The sequence below is a fragment of the Excalfactoria chinensis genome, chromosome 2 (assembly GCF_039878825.1).
Source record: "Excalfactoria chinensis isolate bCotChi1 chromosome 2, bCotChi1.hap2, whole genome shotgun sequence".
NCBI lineage: Eukaryota > Metazoa > Chordata > Aves > Galliformes > Phasianidae > Excalfactoria > Excalfactoria chinensis.
Genome location: NC_092826.1, coordinates 120,218,577 through 120,237,402, shown reverse-complemented (window position 1 = coordinate 120,237,402; position 18,826 = coordinate 120,218,577). Strand labels below are relative to the sequence as shown.

The 18,826-nt window shown below is 40.5% G+C and overlaps 1 protein-coding gene across 1 annotated transcript in view; it reads right to left on the bottom strand.

Moving 5' to 3' along the window:
- CDK6 (cyclin dependent kinase 6) overlaps nucleotides 1–18,826 on the bottom strand; it is a 132,864-nt gene that overhangs the window by 18,640 nt on the left and 95,398 nt on the right. The window contains exon 6 of the mRNA XM_072328405.1: nucleotides 1,134–1,184. Within this exon, the coding sequence (XP_072184506.1) occupies nucleotides 1,134–1,184 (51 nt within the window). The remainder of the gene's footprint in view (nucleotides 1–1,133; nucleotides 1,185–18,826) is intronic.

Genomic DNA, 18,826 nt, shown 5'->3' with positions numbered 1-18,826 from the left:
TATTCTAATTATGCTCTTTTTCCTGAAAAAAAAAGCTACTATCTTCAGTTTGGAGTATCTTTAATTGAACACTGTTTCTTCCTTCATGAAGATCAGCAGATCCTTGCAGTCTCTACACAGGAAAAAGGATCAGAGCGGTGCAGAGGCGAACAGGCATTCATTCAGTGACATGAGATGAGCCCTAAGTGTGTCTGATTTCCTAATGAAGTGACGTGTGCATGAATCTTCAAACTACCCAGTTCTTACAAATTCAGGAACATTCCTTGCCCTGAAGAGCTTTTGTAAGAAATAATTAATATATATATATTCCTACTTGATTGACACATTGGGAATATCAGTCATTTGACAGTTTATTGTTTGGTTGTTTCTGTTTCTAATAAGAACATATTTTGTAAGAGTTAATCTACCTCAGAGACTTCAGAGCCTCTCCACCTCCTCAACATATTCTATATATCTAAAGAAGAAAAACGCAAACTCCCTGAATTGAAAAAAAGGTTTTAAAGGAAAGTCTATTAATCAGTCTCCGAGCAAATCCACATTAAGTGCTGCTATTCCTTCTATTCTCATAGCTAGCTGGACTATTACTTGTTTTAGCAGGTTATACAGTATTTTTTAAAAGCTAAACTATTTTCTCATGTATGGAAGGCTTTCCCATAAAGAAGCTGTTTGTAAACATCCTCGACTTTTTAATTTAATTGGAATTTTAAAGGATTCTAATGTTGTTTTCTGAAATACACAAAGAAATTACTGAATAAAATGAAAGCTGCATTTGTTGCAACGAAAAATGCATTTGCATTTGAGCAAAGAGAATCTCTTGAAACTAACTGCTTAGGAAAACTCACTAATAGAACGAGCACAGTATGTTTAAGGGATTTAAAAAGCCCCAAACAGAAGCCTCTCATAACTTCCTGATGATGGCTGCTAGTTCTGCAGAACTCTATTCCGCGTTGCTTCCTCCTCCCACACTGACACAGAATGCATGGAAATATCACGTTGTGTAGAGCAGCAGTAGGAAACAGGCTCTAGGAACACTTCGTTCTAGACGCATTACTGCATTAAAAACACAGCAAAGAAACCTCACAGTGTTTCAGTATTAAACATATATTGACATAATGCAACTGGTTATTACTTACTCAAAGATTTTTCCTAGCTGATCAACATCTGAATTTCCACGGAAGAGTGGCCTGAAAGAATAAAGAGATATTTTTTCCTTTAATTAATGTGAACTTTTATTTGTCAGCTGCCAGTGTAAGGTGAAAGCTCGTTATTTTCTGTGATCTCACTTCTTTTTGCCTTCGTATTTTATCCAGTCTTTGAGGATACTTTTTTGCTAACGTTGATAAAGAACGGGACAGATAAGAAATATTTTTGAATATGCTACTTTTTAGAATTTAACTGCATCCTTCAACATGAATAACCTTTCTCTCCGCTAATATTACCCTACATATAATCAAAATAAGACAGAACATAATGAGCTGTTTAAAGAGACAAAAACAGAGTGAAATAACATGCATTCATTAAAGTATAATACGATTGGAGATTAATTGTTATGGCATACATTCAAAATTAAATTCTTTTTATGTTGTATATTGGAAACACACTTCCACCAAGTTTAAAGGATCAAATAAATGACAATGGATTTATGAAGGTCTGTAAAGAATGGGGTGTGAAGTGATACAGAATTTACCTTGAAGGAGAGGAATACTTCCGCTGCATAAATACATTCAGGAAAGAAACAAATTAATAGGTGGAATCTCCAAAGCTTTCAGAAAATAACAGCGTCAAAAATTCCATTCAGAGAGTGGTACACAGTTTTTTCCTCTCAAAATGCAATTGAAAATATTTTTACTCTGTGTAACTGTATTGCCATCTTGGTCTACAGAACAGCAAGTTGTGATGAACAGCGCAGCTTTGTGTCTAAATTCCCAAGAGATTCACAGAATCACAGAATCCCAGGGGATAGAAGGGACCCCTGGAGATCATCCAGTCCCATCCCCTGCTAAAGCAGGTTCCCTACAGTAGGTTGCACAGGAAGGTGTCCAGGTGAGTCTCAAATACCTCCAGAGAAGGAGACTCCATAAGCTCTCTGGACAGCCTGTTCCAGCGCTCTGCCACCCTTATCTATGCCAAGGTAGGCCCAGAGGATGGTGACAGGTCTCAGGCATAATAAGCTTTACAGAAATCTTGTGCCACTAGGAAAAAAAGCACAGCAATAACTGGAGGATGTGCCGACCACCTTTGATGAGCTAAATGTGCCTTTTGCTTCTACGGTTGCTACCATCCAAGTCACGTCCTGTCAGCTCACACTGCAAGCTGCTTTAGGCAGACACACAGTGAACAATTTAATCAAGCTCAATTTGAAACTATATGACATCAGATTTAAACCAATGGGCTAAAATGTCTGGTACTTGTCCATAAAGGGCTTTTTTATTTAGACTCTGAAGAGGTGATAAATAATGGCACACGCTGCTTCTTAGTTGTGCATGCTACTCTCTGACAAGACCACTTCAACTCATACCTGCGGGTTTCTGTGTTTTATAAGCTTTAAGGTACCTGGCAATGCTGGCTTGTACAAAAACAACCCAACCCAATGAAACAACTTCACATTGATATGAGTATCTTCTGATGTCAGTTTTGAGCCTGATTTTCAGGATGGTCAGTAGCTACAATAGCAGATACACCGATACCTTCCAAAGTCAGACAAAGCAACAACTTTAGACACTGTTTTGAATGACTTGTTAAAGTAATTAACATACAGCCTCCATCACTTCGAGAAATTCATTTTGGCTCCAGTATTAGAATATTGGAGCCTTTTAAACTAACAAAATGTATACAATCAGGCAATTCCATCCATGCAAATGGAAAGTAGATTTAATGTTGCAAAACGTACGTTGAACCGTGTGTTAATGTGAAAGCTTGGCAAAGTCAGCCTTGTTCGCAAATCACCTTAGGCAGTGTCATGCCAAAACAAGTATGATTCTTGGGATTTTTAAGAGAGGTTTTTCCCATCGCTGCTGTTGTCTCAGATTCACTGAGGGCTGAGGAAAGAATTTAAACTCTTTTGAATATATAATTATACAACACAAGGTGACCTTCCAACATACTTTGATATTTCATCATAATGAAGCATTATGAATTCGTCTTACAGACTCCTATCCATCCCACCATCATGACTACAACAGAATGCCAACTCTCGGCTAGGCAGCACTAACGTAATGAAACTTGCCTCATGAATTTTGGCTGGCAGTTCAATTGGAATATTGGATGGATGATTGGGGAAGTAGAGACACTTAATCAGCAGTTATATGAAGATCTCTTCTCACATTTTGGCACTAATTATTCTTTAGTAATGACTTGCCAGCACCGCAAGTCCAGTACGCCTTGGATGGGAACGTTCATCTCAAGTCAGTATTTTTTAATGCTATCCTTAAAGGTGGATGATAGCTCTCCCAGTACCACTGAACTGGAAGCACGCCCAGCAGCCACAAAAATGTAAAATCTCACCTTTGTTCTTTGTATCTTTCACTTGACTCACTCACCCACTCACTCCCTGAGGTCTATTTATGCAAGCTGAATCCAGAAGTCCTTACTTGGGGATATATCCTCCCATCTGTGATGCTAATCTTACGTGAGACTACTTAAAGTGAAGGTTTGATTCTGTAAAATTCCTTCTTTTTTTTCCCCTGAGAAAGGCACGGAGCTGGATCTGTCTCCTGTGGCAGAAGATGTGTCCGTCCTCTGACCTTAAAAACAGTGTGTAAAATCTGTATGTACGTGTACCTCAGGAAAGAGAGATATTCCAGTGGGGGAAAGAGATACGCTTCCCTTCTGTGCGCTTCCTTTATCCTCTCAACCTTCCCTGACTTTGCTTACCACAAAATCCATGCTCTGAGGGCCCCAACACCACTGCTGTTACAAACCACACAGTTAAACAAGGAAGAAGATAGGACGGAAAGAAATACAGTGCACCAAAAGCCTAATTTAGTTTCTCTGTTAGTTCAAGAAATCTCAAACGTTGTCAAGCTGCCATATTTTCCTATTTTTGTTGGTTGCTGCTGTGTTTTGTTGTTGTTTTTTGCTGTTTTTGTTTTGGTTTGGTTTTGGGATAAGGGAGGAGGGAGATTTTACAAGAAATCTACAGGTCTCTGTCCTCTTTCACCATTCCTTCTCTAAGTCTTAGAGCAAAACCTTTATTCAGTGCTCCTTGAAAAGTACCCACTGAATGGAGGAAAAAAATCTTTACTTGTAAGGCGGGACCAGAATGCCCATAGCCTACAGATCTGAAGATGAGTTGGAGACGTCATATTATAAATAAAGATGTACCTCTGAAAGCTAGGAGCTATCACGGAACAAGATCCTGAGGTAAAGAAAGGCTACGCATCTACATAGTTATGTGGATATTAGCTAGAGTCTGCACCGTCACTCTTTTCAGTTAATAAATCTACTTTTTTTATGGTAATCCAACAGTGGTGAGGTGCTGGAGTTCTGGGATCTTCAGAGACAGGGACATACTGGAGAGGGCACAGTGAAGGGCCACAAAGGGACTGGAACATCTTCACTATAACGAAGGGCTGGAGAGAGCTGGGACTGTTCAGTGGAGACACTGGGCACAAAGTGGAAGACAGGAGGTCCCTCTGAATGAGGCAGCACTTCTGTTCTGTGTGGCACCAGAGTGCTGGCACAGGTCCCTGGAGGCTGTGTAGGTCTCCTCTTTAGAGATCTTCAGAAGCTGCCCGCACGTGGGCCTGGGCACCCTGCTTAGGCTGGCCCTACTGGGGCACAGGGACCCAGAGGATCCTGTCCCTATCAACCACGCTGTGATTTGTGATAACATGGAAATAAAAGTACAGACCTCAACATAAAACCTAACATATCCTGAGAAAGTTAGCAACTACTTACAGTTTAGAAGGACTTCATACTACTAATTCTTTGGCTGAAAGGTTCACTCATATGTAGCCAAACAAGTAAGATTTTACCATTCACCAACTTTGTGTTCTTTCCTCATTTCGCGTTGTCGTTTCATACTGTTTTTCACCTTCACTGAATATCCTGTGTCTGAACTGAATATGGGTGTCTAAAAGGTAGAGCACTTTATTTTACAGACAGTGTGTTTCACGTCTATGCTACTCAGTAAAAACTGAGATATAAACATTTCCTAAGCAAGTCTCTATGAAAAAATTCTCCCTGGTGCAACTCTGCTAACATGCCAAAGCAATTCTAAAAGTATTGTATACAATGACAATGCAGTGACACCCTCGAGATAAATGAGGTTTAACTGTAAACTGACCACATTACTTCTAGACTTTATTTTCAGCCCGTGGTCCACAAAGCAAAGGCAGCCTGTAACTAATTGTAAGAAAAGTCAGTGTTTTCATACAGATTGAAATTAAAGGTATTGATAAACACTGCTCTAGCACATACTGCAGTACAGACAAGGAAAAAAAAAGGCAACTATAAAACTGCATGCACTGAGGCACAGGAAAACACTTCTGCAAGTTTCCTGGCTGATATTTTGAACCAATTAGTGACATCCAGATCGGAAGCTGTTTTCCAGTTTTTTACATTGAGTGATTAAGCTACAGGTAAAATGGATACATGGAAGAGAGCTCACGTAAAGAAAAATGGTACTGAAGAGTGAAGAACAGTCATAAACTCTCTTTATAACCAAAATGTAACGGAGCCAACAAGACAATTCTAGTATTGCCAATACAATTGCCTCCACGGCTAGACACGGAACTGGAAATGTAAGAAGTAACTTCCAAAGTAGCTATCTGGACACCATCTGCTTCTCCATTTGCACAGTTTGGTGAGAACAGAAGTGGGGAATCCAATCACCTTCCTTGTTACCACAGAAAGCAGGAAGGATCATCTCTTGTTTGAACATGTTCAATATTCTTGGTGAAAAGTCTGTATATTGGCAACCCAGATACACTCACCGAAATCATTAAAGAGCCCTCTAAAATTAAATGAGCATAATGCTCTTTGGGCAAGTAAGGCTTAGCTGGTCGGACTGAAAAGGTAGCAAGCAGAAGAGATGGGAGAAAGAGCAGCAATTTCAGAACAGGTAGCTGGTGCTTGAAGGCATCAGAGAGACAAGATGAGGTACCTGGAAACAGAGAACTCGCAGTAATGCAGCAAAGTGGAAAGAAAGATACAAAGGGAAAGATCACAGCAGCAGCTCATGAAAGTGGTACGGGGAATTTTAGAAGTCCATGAGGTTGCAGTGGTTAAGTTTAGGAGCTCACATGCCTTGAGCAACAAGGTGACGGTGAAGAAACTAAAAAAGCTAAAGCCGAGAAACATTTGCCAAGGAATCCTGCATCGTGCCATGGGAAACCTGCCAAGCTACATAGTCTGTGACTCAGAGATATATTTAAATGATGTTGTTGTTGGTTTTTTTTTCTTTTTTTCTTCTTTTTCATGTTACAAAATGTGAATAGCTGGCAAATATTTTTTCTCAGATTCTTGGTTACTTGTTATGATGAAAATATTTTCATTTTTAGAGTTATAAACAAGACCTCAAACTAGAATGATGAGATGACTAGAAATAACATGATCTGGACTGTCCTGTGGAAACCTTTATTTAAGAGGGATTATTTCCAAGCTGATTCACTCTCCTTCCCACTGCTGGTTCTCTTTGGTAGATCTTCTGGACAAGTCTATACTGCAGGCATGAACAGTGAGACTAAAGCAAGATATAAGGAAAATACATATATCAGTCTCTAAAGATGAAGGTCCTTGACCATTCTGAGAGGTAGCAGGAATATGGTGCAGTATAAAAGGCCACAGCGGACAACATTGCCTACTCTGGACTATTACCCGCTTCCAGTCACAAGTGACTTGCCTCAGTTGTTGTGCAATTTGGAGTTCATGAACATTGTCTGTACTCTCTCTCCTTTTCTTTTCTTTTTCCTTTCCTTTTCCTTTACCTCTCCGTTTCCTTTGTGTGAGTGGGTGCCAGACATGGCACAGGAAGCAGTGGAGCATGAACATGTCTTCTTCTTCATATAAGAAAGGTGATGCGGATACACATTAGGATTGAAGAAAAACTGTTCAGCTAGAATCTGACAGAAAGTGGGTCAGAGATCTTCAATTTTTCATTTTATTTGCCAAAATTTTTTTACTCAAATTCTATTGTTCTTCAAGTAGGACAGTACCATCATTGGAGTTGAATCATATTAAACTACCAACAGAAACAGATTTAATGCATCAAAATAACAGCAATCTGTTTTTTCTGAAGTTTCTCATGAACTTTTTGAGTGTTACTCCTCCATAGGCAGTGACAGATAAAGGAAAACAGGTAGCTTCTGGAAAACTGCTGCAATCTTCCAGTGCTGTGATGTGTTGCATTTGTATCCTATTGCTATTTAAAATGAAGCCGATGAATACTAAAAATTAAGATAATATTCTCACCCTCAAATGCACATGCAGCCTATTTGCTAAGAAATGGAGAAAGCATGGTGCTTTCTGAGCTGCCTGTCAGCCAGCAAGGAAAAGACTCATCCCAGGGAACCTTCAGGACTCTGCTCACATACAGGCCCAAAGCAGCAAGCCAGTGGCATCCAAAAGGAAGCAGAAAGGTAAAAGAGGAAAATATTTGGAGTGATTCTCTGGACAGCACTCTAAAAAGATTTATAGTCATTTTGGCAATTCACTTTGGGGTTAAGGTCGCTAATAAGATCAACATTCCCTGGTGAGGATTTTCATTACGAAAAGTTTGCACTGCTTTGCTACAATGACTGCATTAAGATGGACTCCGGGAGCATTTTTACAGGCTGGCACATGGTAAGAGCCAGAACTGTAAAGAACATCCATCACAAGAAATTTACAGATGGACACATGCTCCCTTTGAATGTATAACTGAAGGGGAGACATTAGTAATAGGGAAACCAAGCAGAGGCGGTGTGTACAGCTTTATGACAGTCTACTGTATACACTCAGTTGTTGATTAAAATACAGCAAAGAGAAAGAGCAAGATCTTAAAACAAAATATGATCATTTTCAAAGCTTCATTAGGAACTGGGCAAAGGAAGCTTAACATCTGCTGTAACTTTCAGTGTAAGCATTGTGTTACAAGGTCCCAGTTGGCCTTGGAGCAGAATGGAGGGCCTTGTCCCCAACCACTGCACGAAATGGGAGTTTCACCACAGACATCAGTGACTGCAGGATCAGGCTGAGTATGCTTTGGTTTCACAGCATCATACAAGGGAAAAAAAAATGCTTCAACCGAAGGATATAACATTCCTGATTAACAAATATCCAAAAAGCAAGGTGAGTGCAGATATGATCTTCAACCATGATGTGCTCTAACATGGGCAGATTTCATCTATTCCTGAGCAGAACCGCGTCAAAGTTCATCTGATAATACTTTATTTTTTTAATGGAAGAGCCTTGGTAGGTTAAACGTCCTTCACTTATTCCCTAAGCACACACGTCACAACGCTTTTATCTGCGGACATTTTGCTTCTCTTGAAGATTTGTAGGTTCATTCCACCAGTGTTTGTAGGGCGGTTATCTCAGCTCAGTGAGCATGATATAACAGTGGCATTTTGAACTCTCCCAACTTCTGAAGTAAGTTCCAGAGATGCACATGCAACTGACCTCGGAGTAAGGGAAAGGAATAAATGCACGACCTCTGCATCAAGTGCAGAAAGGAGCAGTCCTCTTGTTTATTTTGGCAGTTCTACCAGCGATATGATTTAACCATTTGTGTGTTAAACACCCACCCCACCACTGTATGTATACCTCTATCTTTTCGATCAGCTGTTTTAGGTTTAATCGTATAACTAAACAGCAAGCTTCTGTATTTTTATAGCATCTAGAAGGAACTACTGGTATGACAAACACAGTTCAATCATGCTTTTCCTGTGCACATTTAGTTTTCTGTACTCTTCTCTCTGCTGAACCTGCTTCACATCCCCTTTTTGCACTCTCTAAAAGAGCCGTGCTTCTTGGCTTTTCTTGTACAACGGAGTGCTAGGACAGCAAGTGAACTCTGGGTTAGATACAGGCTGTCCTGTGTGGATGGACAGGAGCTGGGGGAGCTCTTTCCTCTCCCCTTCACTCACATAAGCAATGGTGCCAACTGCTAAGCAGAACGCTACGCAATAGCAGTGTGTGCGTGCAGAGCTCTGGGCAATACTCATTTCCACAGGTCTGTGCCTGTGAACAAATTTGCCCATATTTTCCTTGAGAAGATCTCAATCCTCCTTCCAGAGCAGGCCAGAGTGATTTTCCATCACCTCTTTCATTGAGTTCATAATTTACTCCTCACTTAAAAATCCAGCAGACAGCATTCCAAAGTGGCACAATTTAGTCAGAGTGTCATGGTGCTCTTTAATGCTGTATTTTAAAGAAGCGTTTTTAAAACGTCTATCTTGCAGCCAAGGATCTACCCCCAAGGCAAGCAGTAGGTTTAAATCTGTTCCTGGTCTCCATCAATTATACCAATGAAAAAAAATCAACAGTGTTCTACATTAAATTCTACATTAAATTCTACATGAATTTCTTTATCCTGCATGAAATTTCATCATGAAAATCTAATCAAATCAGAATTGTCAGAGATATTAATCTTTTATAGTTTCACGAGTTTCAGTCAATGTCCAGATGATTCTGGAAAGCTTGGCTGTTGGCATTTTCTGCATTTACTAATCTAAAAACATCTTTTAAAATGGACTTTGCTGCCTGCCTCTAACACTGGAATTAGTTTTAATCGAGGGGTTATGTAATAGATTTTAAAGTCTGAGGCCCTAATTAAAATACAATTCCTGTTACACAATCTGAAAATATTTTCAGATTACTTTCCCAGTAAACCTTTAAACTAAACGACTTTGCACCATTAGGTCAATTTCTTATGCAATAAACTCTTTGTGACCACATATCTATCATTGCTGTCATTCCTGGATCAGCTGAACTTATTTTCACAAGTAACTGTTCCATGAGGGAGACTAACTCCTACCTACCCTTGATTCTTTTTAACTAAGGAGAAGGAAGGTGATGCAAAAGGGGCAGGTATATCACACGTGCTGGTTCATTCAGTCTGCCCAAAGATACTCAGCCCATTCACATCCAAGTACGTCTTCCCAGCCTTGTCAGGGCTTTACTTCTTTCTCAGTAAAGCTACAAAAAGACTTCCATAGGCCTTTAGATAAAAGAAATTATGCTTCTAAATATGTTATATAAAATGATGAAAAAGGACGCTGGCAGAAGCGATGCTTTAGTCCCATGACTATGAGTTACACAAAGAATGTACATCTACTTGACTAAATTATCAGCATCACTTGTTTTTTTATTAATTCTCAAGTTGGGAAGTGTAAGCTGGAAAAGCAAATATCCAACCACAGCACCAGGAAAAAGTCTGAAAGACAAAATTCTTGCTGTCACTGGTAGCAGCAGCTCAGAGGCAGAGGTGATGTAGTGAGATAACAAAGGCTGTGCGCTGGCACTCTCTGAGGCTTAAGCACAGTGATCCATTAGATATCCTGTTTCCATATTTGAAGGGAAACATCAGTGCTTGACATAACTTGAGAACGTGAAATTCACAATACTGAATAAAATCGAAGAATAAAAGACTTTTTCTCTGGGAAAGCATGACAAGCTCAGAGAGCGATCCCTTGTGCTTTGTCCTCCAACTGGGCTGGAGCTGCTCCTGTGTGGCACCCAGTACATGTTTTGATCTACAATCACTTTTGTTGCCCCCATATTAGGTGTTAATGGCACCTGTTGCACTAAGACTTTCTAATTTTTCAGATAATCCTGAAACATCAGAAGGACTCCCTCCCCAATCCTCCCCCCCACATCTCTCATCACCTTCAGGTGTAATAAAACACTCGGCCAGAAAAGAATCTCTGAAAGGGGATTACAACCCTTCAGGCCAGGAAGTGAGGGAAAACACTTGTAGCCCCGAGCAGTAAACTACTAACATGAGCACAGGTGAAATTTCAACTTCAAATTTGTTCTCCAGCTCCAGAGACTGAGAGTCAAAAGACATGAAAGTGGATTAAAAGGATGGTGTGAAAGAAATACTTTAATTTTTAGCAGCTGTTCTGGCTTACAGTGAATTAATAAACACCTGCTGACAAACTTGAGATAAGCATTAAAGTTAGTAAGTATGTATAGCAACCATGCAAGGAAAACTGATATAATTCTCAGTGCCAATTGAACTAAATATAATTTTGCCCTAAATAATACTTTATACCGTACTGTTAACTCCATTACTCATACTGGAGAAACTAAGAGATCTACATTCACTGGCTCATGAGAGTGCATGGTAATCCAGGGTCACCTATTGAGAGCTCTGCTGTTGCTTATGCTGTTCATCTATTGGTCATTTCACACAAAATCTTTCTTTCCCACTTGAATCCAAACCTACTTAGAGAAAACTAATTTCTTTCATAAAAGAGAGAAAACACCAATGTTCTACCCAGGGATGACACTGCTCAGATGCCACCCTCCCCACTGCAGCTGTAGCATTTACACTAAAGCATTACACTGTTTGTTTCAAAGCTTCCCAGAAGAATTTTGGGACAATTTTAATTCTATTATCAGTGGAGCCAGAGCTTTGCCATTCCTGAGACACAGTCCTGCCTCTGGCAGTAGAAAAACTCTATTGGCTTTGGACATTATTTCAGCAGGAACAGCATACAACTTTATCTTTACGTAATAAATATTTCTTCAGTCTCTAATGTACTGAGAACCTGTAGCTGTTGAGACATTCCATGAACTTTTCAGCCCACACATCGCCAGATTATTCAGCACTTTTCTGTTCTCTGCTAGTTCCCCACAATCCATTTCTAAAACGTAATTTATAAAAATATCGGGAATTGCTGAAAACACTGAAAAAAAAAAAAAGGCAGTGGAAACCTAGAGAAGAATTTGAACTCTCTATCTGAAGAACCCCAGATTTGCTCAAGATTCAAAAACCAGAATCCTCTTCTGTGTATGTGCAAATGCATATAACCAAGCCAAAGCTTCCTTCCATGGTAAGCCATGCTTCCTATACAGATGTGGCTGAGAGTTTACCAGAAATAGAAAGGTTACCAAGTTATCTGGGGCCTCTTTAAACTGCACTTTCTCTTTCCAGCCAAAAATCTTCATCATCGAACTCTTGAAAGACCTGGAGCCAAAATAGATAGGAAGCAGGAATGCCTGCTTTTCTGTTTGGACTTTGTACATACGCTCTACCATTGCTAATGGTCTGATGCAATCTAGAGTGTCTTCATTCTTATAGCAGCTAAATATGATTGTTCGCTGCTAATTAGGCTTAGTTTAACAGCTACAGATAGCACCATTACTGCGAAATCTCATGCTATGTGTACTACTTTAGATACGGAACGCTTGCAGTGCTATTATTTGGACATAATGAGCACTTTAAAAATCATTCTGTTGTATAGATTGTTTCGTGTGCTGTACTGACATAATAACAAAACCTGCTTCATGGACATAATCTAATAAAAACGATCTGATAATTTGCGATAGTTGGCAAATTCTGTATGATACAGCTGACTAAGTCATTTATCTTTAGGTAACTCATTTGGACTTGGTCAGAATCAATAGTAACTGAATCTTTGTGCTAATTTATTCTAGCCCAGTAGAATAAATCGGTGTAAATGAAGTAATCCCTTGGATGAAACTCCCATTTGACAAATATCTGTTTTCCAAAAGCACTTACTATTGTTAAACCTGGATAAGCTACAAAAGAAGCTATGGAGAATGTTTGAGCAGAAGAAGAAATACTGCATCAGGGATTCTCTTAGAGTTGCTTCTGGACAATATGTATTCCAAACATCTATAGAAGGAAGTGCAGCATGCAGCCAGCACTAAGGGACAACCAAGCATGCCACATGTTGACACCAGGAGTTCTTGACTTGATGAATCCTGCTGCTTCCTCTAGCAATCAGTGTACCACAGTGGCTGAATCTTTCATGGACTCATTTGCACGAGGCCAGTGTATGAGCAGTCTGAGCAGAGTACACAGGCAAAAGTGATGGCACTGCTGCAAGTGCCATGCAGACAAAAAGAAGAAGCAAGGAAACAACATACTCATATCACAAGGAGAACTGTGGCTTCAAAAGAAGACAAGACAGGAACTAGTATGAGCTGTATCCTGCTATGTCCCTTCTCTGTTTTTCAGTGCCCAGCAAACAACACAGCCCTGATGACTGATGGTGGAGATGGCTCTGGCTGCCTTTGGATGCCATGTGTGCTGCCCCAGGATGTGCTGCAGAGCCTGCGTCCACCTCCCTCCCCAGATACGGGCTCTGTCTATGTCTCTGCCATTCTCAACTGCAGCCTGCAGACTCAGACCCACTGCCAGTAAGTCCTCTGCATAGTCTGTCCCCCACGATGTAAGTAAGCACTTCCATGGTTGCCATTCCCTTGGAAAAATGGTTTTCCAGAAATCTAAATATCATGCTTCCTCTTGCTTTCTTTTGGCATTCAGAGCTCTCCTCTCACAGCCAATTATTTACTCGGTACAAAAATAGAACAAAGTTTCATAAAGCTGTTGTGTTTTGTGCTCTTTTCTGGATAGTCAAATATAGCAAATTGAATGAATCTGCTCAGATCAAAATTTCTGACTGGACATTCAATTTGGAACAAGTCCACACTTGGGAGCTCAGCAGTGTGAGCCACACTTAACATCAAATCTTCCCTCCCCTTCTCCAGCACACACCAGTGTTCAGGAAAGTCTCCTGTACACCCACTTGGACTTGACATACCTTTTTGTAGCCATTTTCTTATGAAAGAGAAAAGTAAATAAAAACAATATTTAATTCTATTATGAGACAAACAAAAGTACACAGAGTTTCCCCCAGCCAAATTCTAGGCAAAAAGCAAAGCCTCTTGCAGCCAAGTTCCTGGAGAGGAAAGCTGCATGAAAGAGCCAGGAGACCCTTTCAAAAGCAAAGTCTTTGAGCTGCACACAACTGGTTGTCCCTCCTTGGGGCCAAAAGGAAGGAGCACTCCAATGCTGCTCTGTGCCTCTCCTCTTCTATGGCTGCAGCCACCTGCAGCTGGGGATGTCATCTGGATGTCACCTGTGGGCTGCTCGGCCTTATCCTAGGAATGACCTCATCTTTGAGATACCCCAGTGTGTGTGAGGTGCTGCACCTTGGCACTGGCGGGCAGCTGTGCCTGGCACAGCGCTGCCGGGGGGCAGCCGGGTGATCCTGTCACCAGCCTTACTTCCAAATGCAAACTGCATTTTCTGAATAAAAACTGCATTACAAATCCCATTACAAATGCCATGATGTTAATACTAAGGACTTTAAAACATCTACATCATGCCTGACATGTTGTGGTCTTTATCCTAGCCACGAGGCCTTTTCCTCTGACCTCTGGTCAGGCTAACTTGGATTGTCGCAGACCAGAATGTCAGCCCTCTAAGGAATGAGAGCTTCTTCTTGAGGATGCCACATTTGGGAGGCTGTCAGAAGAGTGCTGTGCCACCTGTACGCGCAGAAGCTGCAGAAGCTTTCCAGTAGGGCAACTTGGTGAGCAGGGCTTTGGCCTGCAGCACCTGCTCCTGGCTGTAGCCTGGCCCCCACCTGAGCTAACGGTCAGGTTACCCTTGGTCAGCTAGCACAGCTGCTGCAGGTCTTCTTGCCCTCACTTTGAGGTTCCCTTCTGTTTTTTGTCATGGGTAGTGAGACAGTTTTTGGTTTCTATGGTTTACCAACGGTTTCCCTTACCAACAGATCTATTCCTCTGACTGAAAGCCTGGCACAGCTGGAAGCTAGGAGGAAAACCACAAGTGAATGGCCTGGTACTCACTTACCACTCATCTCCAACCACAGGCTGATGCAGTTGCTGGATTTGACTAACGGCTATCAATCAGCCCAACTGTAGACACTTAGAAAGATATCGGCTAGAAAGGGCTCGAGGGAAAATGTGAGCTGAAAAACAGCAAGGTATTTTATTTTTAATGGGGGTGACGTTGCCTTGGAAACTCATATGTATTTTGTACTCGACAATTAGAAGCATTATTCTGACTGTTTGCCCTTCACTCCATTAACGTGCATTTGTCCTCTGCCCAAAGCCAAGGGGAGTTCTGTCGTGGAGTTAGGATTAAAGAGAAAACAATCCTGCTTATCAGAAAACTGCAGTAACACGAGCAAGTACATTCTTCTGCCTTCCTTTGTTAGTAAAGTCTGAAGCAAAACGCTGTTGTTGTTCTATCAGATCACTAAGGTCTCTAAGCTAAATTGTGGCTTGAGTCCATTCAATTTAATAAATGCTTGAAAAAAGAAGTCTGTAATAGGCTGGCCACCTATCTGGGGAGGGAGAAAAAATCCAATTTTATTAGGTCTGGTTTGGAAAAACCATCAGCCTCCCACACGCCCATGTGCACATGAATGGCAGAAGAATAAAGGAGGAAAAATGCAAAGCGCAGAATTTTCAGTGCTGACAAGATCTTTCCAAGGAATGAACCTTCTCCCTGTATAGCTGGTCTGGACTGTGGTGAACTTTAATGACACTTGCGACTTAAATCATTCTTACAACAAAACAAGCTAATTTCCAAAAATGGCAAAAACAAACTCAAGCCAGAACTGTGTAGTACCTTGGTTCAAAGACTGCAAATCAAGTTGTGTAGCTCTTACAGTCCGAAGCTGCAACATCCACCTTTGCTTACTAAAATAATAACCGAGGGAAAATAAAGGAAAAAAGAAAAAAAAAAAAAAGAAAAAAAAAAAAAAAGGAGTTGTTTGAATTTTGCTCCTACCCAAATCTAACTGCGAGCAAGCAGACAAGCGGATGATTACACTTTCAAGCTGTTGGTGCACTAGATACGTTGGTTTAAGGTCCACTGGAAAACACCAGATAATACGATTGCGAAGCCTGTGTTTCAAATTGCTGCATGATAAAGTGAACAGTTATTTCTCAAAAAACAAATGTAAGAAGTCGGTCCGTTTATAGGTAGGCCCTGAGTTACAAACAGCACTCATAGCCGCACTTAACTCTGAGGCCTTTTGCCTACTGTGTTGGCTTTGTTATTTTTTCCCTTCTAATATCCATTTTTTTAAATCTTTCTCATGAATTTCTTTTCTGATCCATAAGCATCCACTTAAAAACAGCAAGGGCTACATCATCAGATATGCTGAAGTACAGGAAAATAACTGACAAAGAATTAAAAGGCCTTCACAAGTTCTTCTACGGCAGAATTGCTACATAAATATCTCTCTTTTCAGGTTTTGTTCACTGTGTTGTTATTGTTATATAGAAAGGCAAATCAAAACTGAAGCCATCACTACCACCAGTCAGCGTTAACTTTCTCCTGTGTTCAAGGTGATCAGGATTTCACCTGTAATATCCATACATACTGGGAGAAGTTAAAACCCCACTTTGGATGACAACTCCCAAGAGTGTACAGAACAATTCTTAATAAAGATCAGTGCAAAAGCAAATATAGTTTTTCAAATCAGAAACCCTGTTCATTTTTCCCACCCTACAGAAAGCACACTAAGTTGATCCATTGATTCCAGTTTGAGAGGAAGTTTCCCTAATGGTGTGCTATGTCAAGATGCTGTTCTTGTCCAAATCACATTATCTCCGGTTACATCTTTGCCTGCACTGATACACCTGAGCTGTGGCAGGAGTACACAGTATCATAGAATCACAGAATTACCCAGGTTGGAAAAGACCTTGAAGATCATCAAGTCCAACCACAGCCTCATCAGTACCCTAAACATACATACCTCATACAAGCTCTGTGTTAAGTGGCACAGTATTCTGTTGCTACTGTTTCAGTGTATAACACTTCACTATTGACCACAGGCTTTTAACAAATCTTCCTGCTCCCCTGATGCCTTGAATTTTGAACAGTATTAACGATTTTTTATTTTTATTTTTTAATGTAAGTGATGCCATATTGTTACTTAATTTGAAGTGGGTGACTCAAAACAAACCCTCTGCTCAGACATGCATTTGTAAATGTACAGATTCACTGTGTCTTCCTCCAGACCATTCAAAGGCAAAGCAACTAATCATATGGAATGATTAACTCAGCCTGTGTCTGGAGCAGAGTCCCATCAATGCAAAATCCAAGCAGTTCTCAGCAATAGCAGGATTTCTATGAACCACTTTCCCCAAGCCCACTGTCTTCTCTGCTCCTTTTTCCAGACAAAGAACATGCTTTGGCACCTCAGAACCTGTGGTTTTACTGTTGAACATCTGTCAACAGACATATACCTGTTTTTTCAAAGTGCAACCTTAAAGGACTGCATCTGCAAGAGATTAACACCTATAGGTACAGCTAATGCAGACCAAATGAGGGCATGATGAAAATGATGCTAGTTAGAACAGCCTGAAGTACGAGCCAGACTGCAGATCTCTCTTCAGAGTTAAAAGCCACCTGTCCCATTCAAAGCACCAGAGAACCTGGAAGCTCTGTTATGAGTTATCACTTAGTTATCCTCTGGTAAAAAAGCAGGAACATGTACCTCCTCCTCTGGACTAGGAAATGCATACAGGAATCACAGTGTGACAGCCTGGTTTTCTTTGAAATTACATTTTATTTGGTGATACTTTGGCCAAAAAGATATCAGTGATCATTCTAACAAAATAAATTCTCTCAAGTTTAGCTTGAACATCTTTTACTTCTGCAGTCTCACAAAGACCACTCTGAATTCCAGTCTCATCTGTTCAACTGACCGCTTATATCTCCCACACTGCAACCCTTATTTTGAATGAAAGTCTCCCAGTCCCCAGGAGCCACCTATCAGGGTTTATTTCACGGAGAAGACAATAGGAAGCTTGTACAGGATCAGTGCAAGGAGCACAAAGCATGGAACCTAGGAAAAGTTTGCCAGTTTGCAGCACCTTCTTGCAGAGGGATTTCTCCAGCTGAGTGCTTAAGTGCTGTACTTATACACATTAACAGAGATTAGCTCTTCCACATTCTGTGCCATTCTGTCCCACTCTGTCCCACTAAATTGTTTTCAGGGAGGTTACAATCCTCTTTGAAGTCAGGGTTAATTTCAACAATAATTTCATTGAAGCCAAGACTCTACCACGTGATCCAGCTAAAAGAGTTATTCTTTTCAGTCAGTAACAGAAGTTTAAACTCCCCTTTCCAGCTTCAGTTTTTGGAGACAACTCAAAAACAGGTGTTCTGTTGCCTATTTCTTTTCTGAAACCACACAACCATATTTATTTCACACTCTAATTGGACACATTCATACTATTAAAAGATGATTTAAACGCTTATTGCTGGGAATAAGAACTTGTCCCATTGTAGTTGTTTTAGTAGAGTTACACATCTTTTATCCACTGACACAATCTTCAAGCATAGTTGGCAATGCAATGACTGTCCCACACTTATTAGGCACTGGTGGAATATGCTGAAAAAAGAGAGAACTGCTTAAAGCATGATTTAATATTTAAAACTGAATAAATAATAACTCCATACTATTTGTGCCAGTATTGTGGCTTAAGAAATTCTGGGTCTGATGATCTTGCCAACAGTAGGTTGATGAAAACACCATGGAGCTGGTACATGAACGGTCTCAGTAAGATGTCCACGAGAATGGAATTAATTTCCCTCATGGCTGGATGAAACTAGGGAACTGAGATAATACTGTTTAGTTTTGGTTTGGGGAGGTGGGAAAGGTTTCTGGGAGAGGAGTGTCTTTTAAGGTTTGAGTCTGAATTGATATCTGTGATAGATTAAAACTGCATGTGCATTCAGAACACTGCTCTCAGATGCTTGACTAGTCTGTGCAGGACTGAAATCATACAGGGATGTCCTTTTGAAGACTAGATCTGTATGAATAACTAAGAACTAAGAGATGAAAGACTTTTTCTCAAGACTACCTGCTCAGAAGAGAGT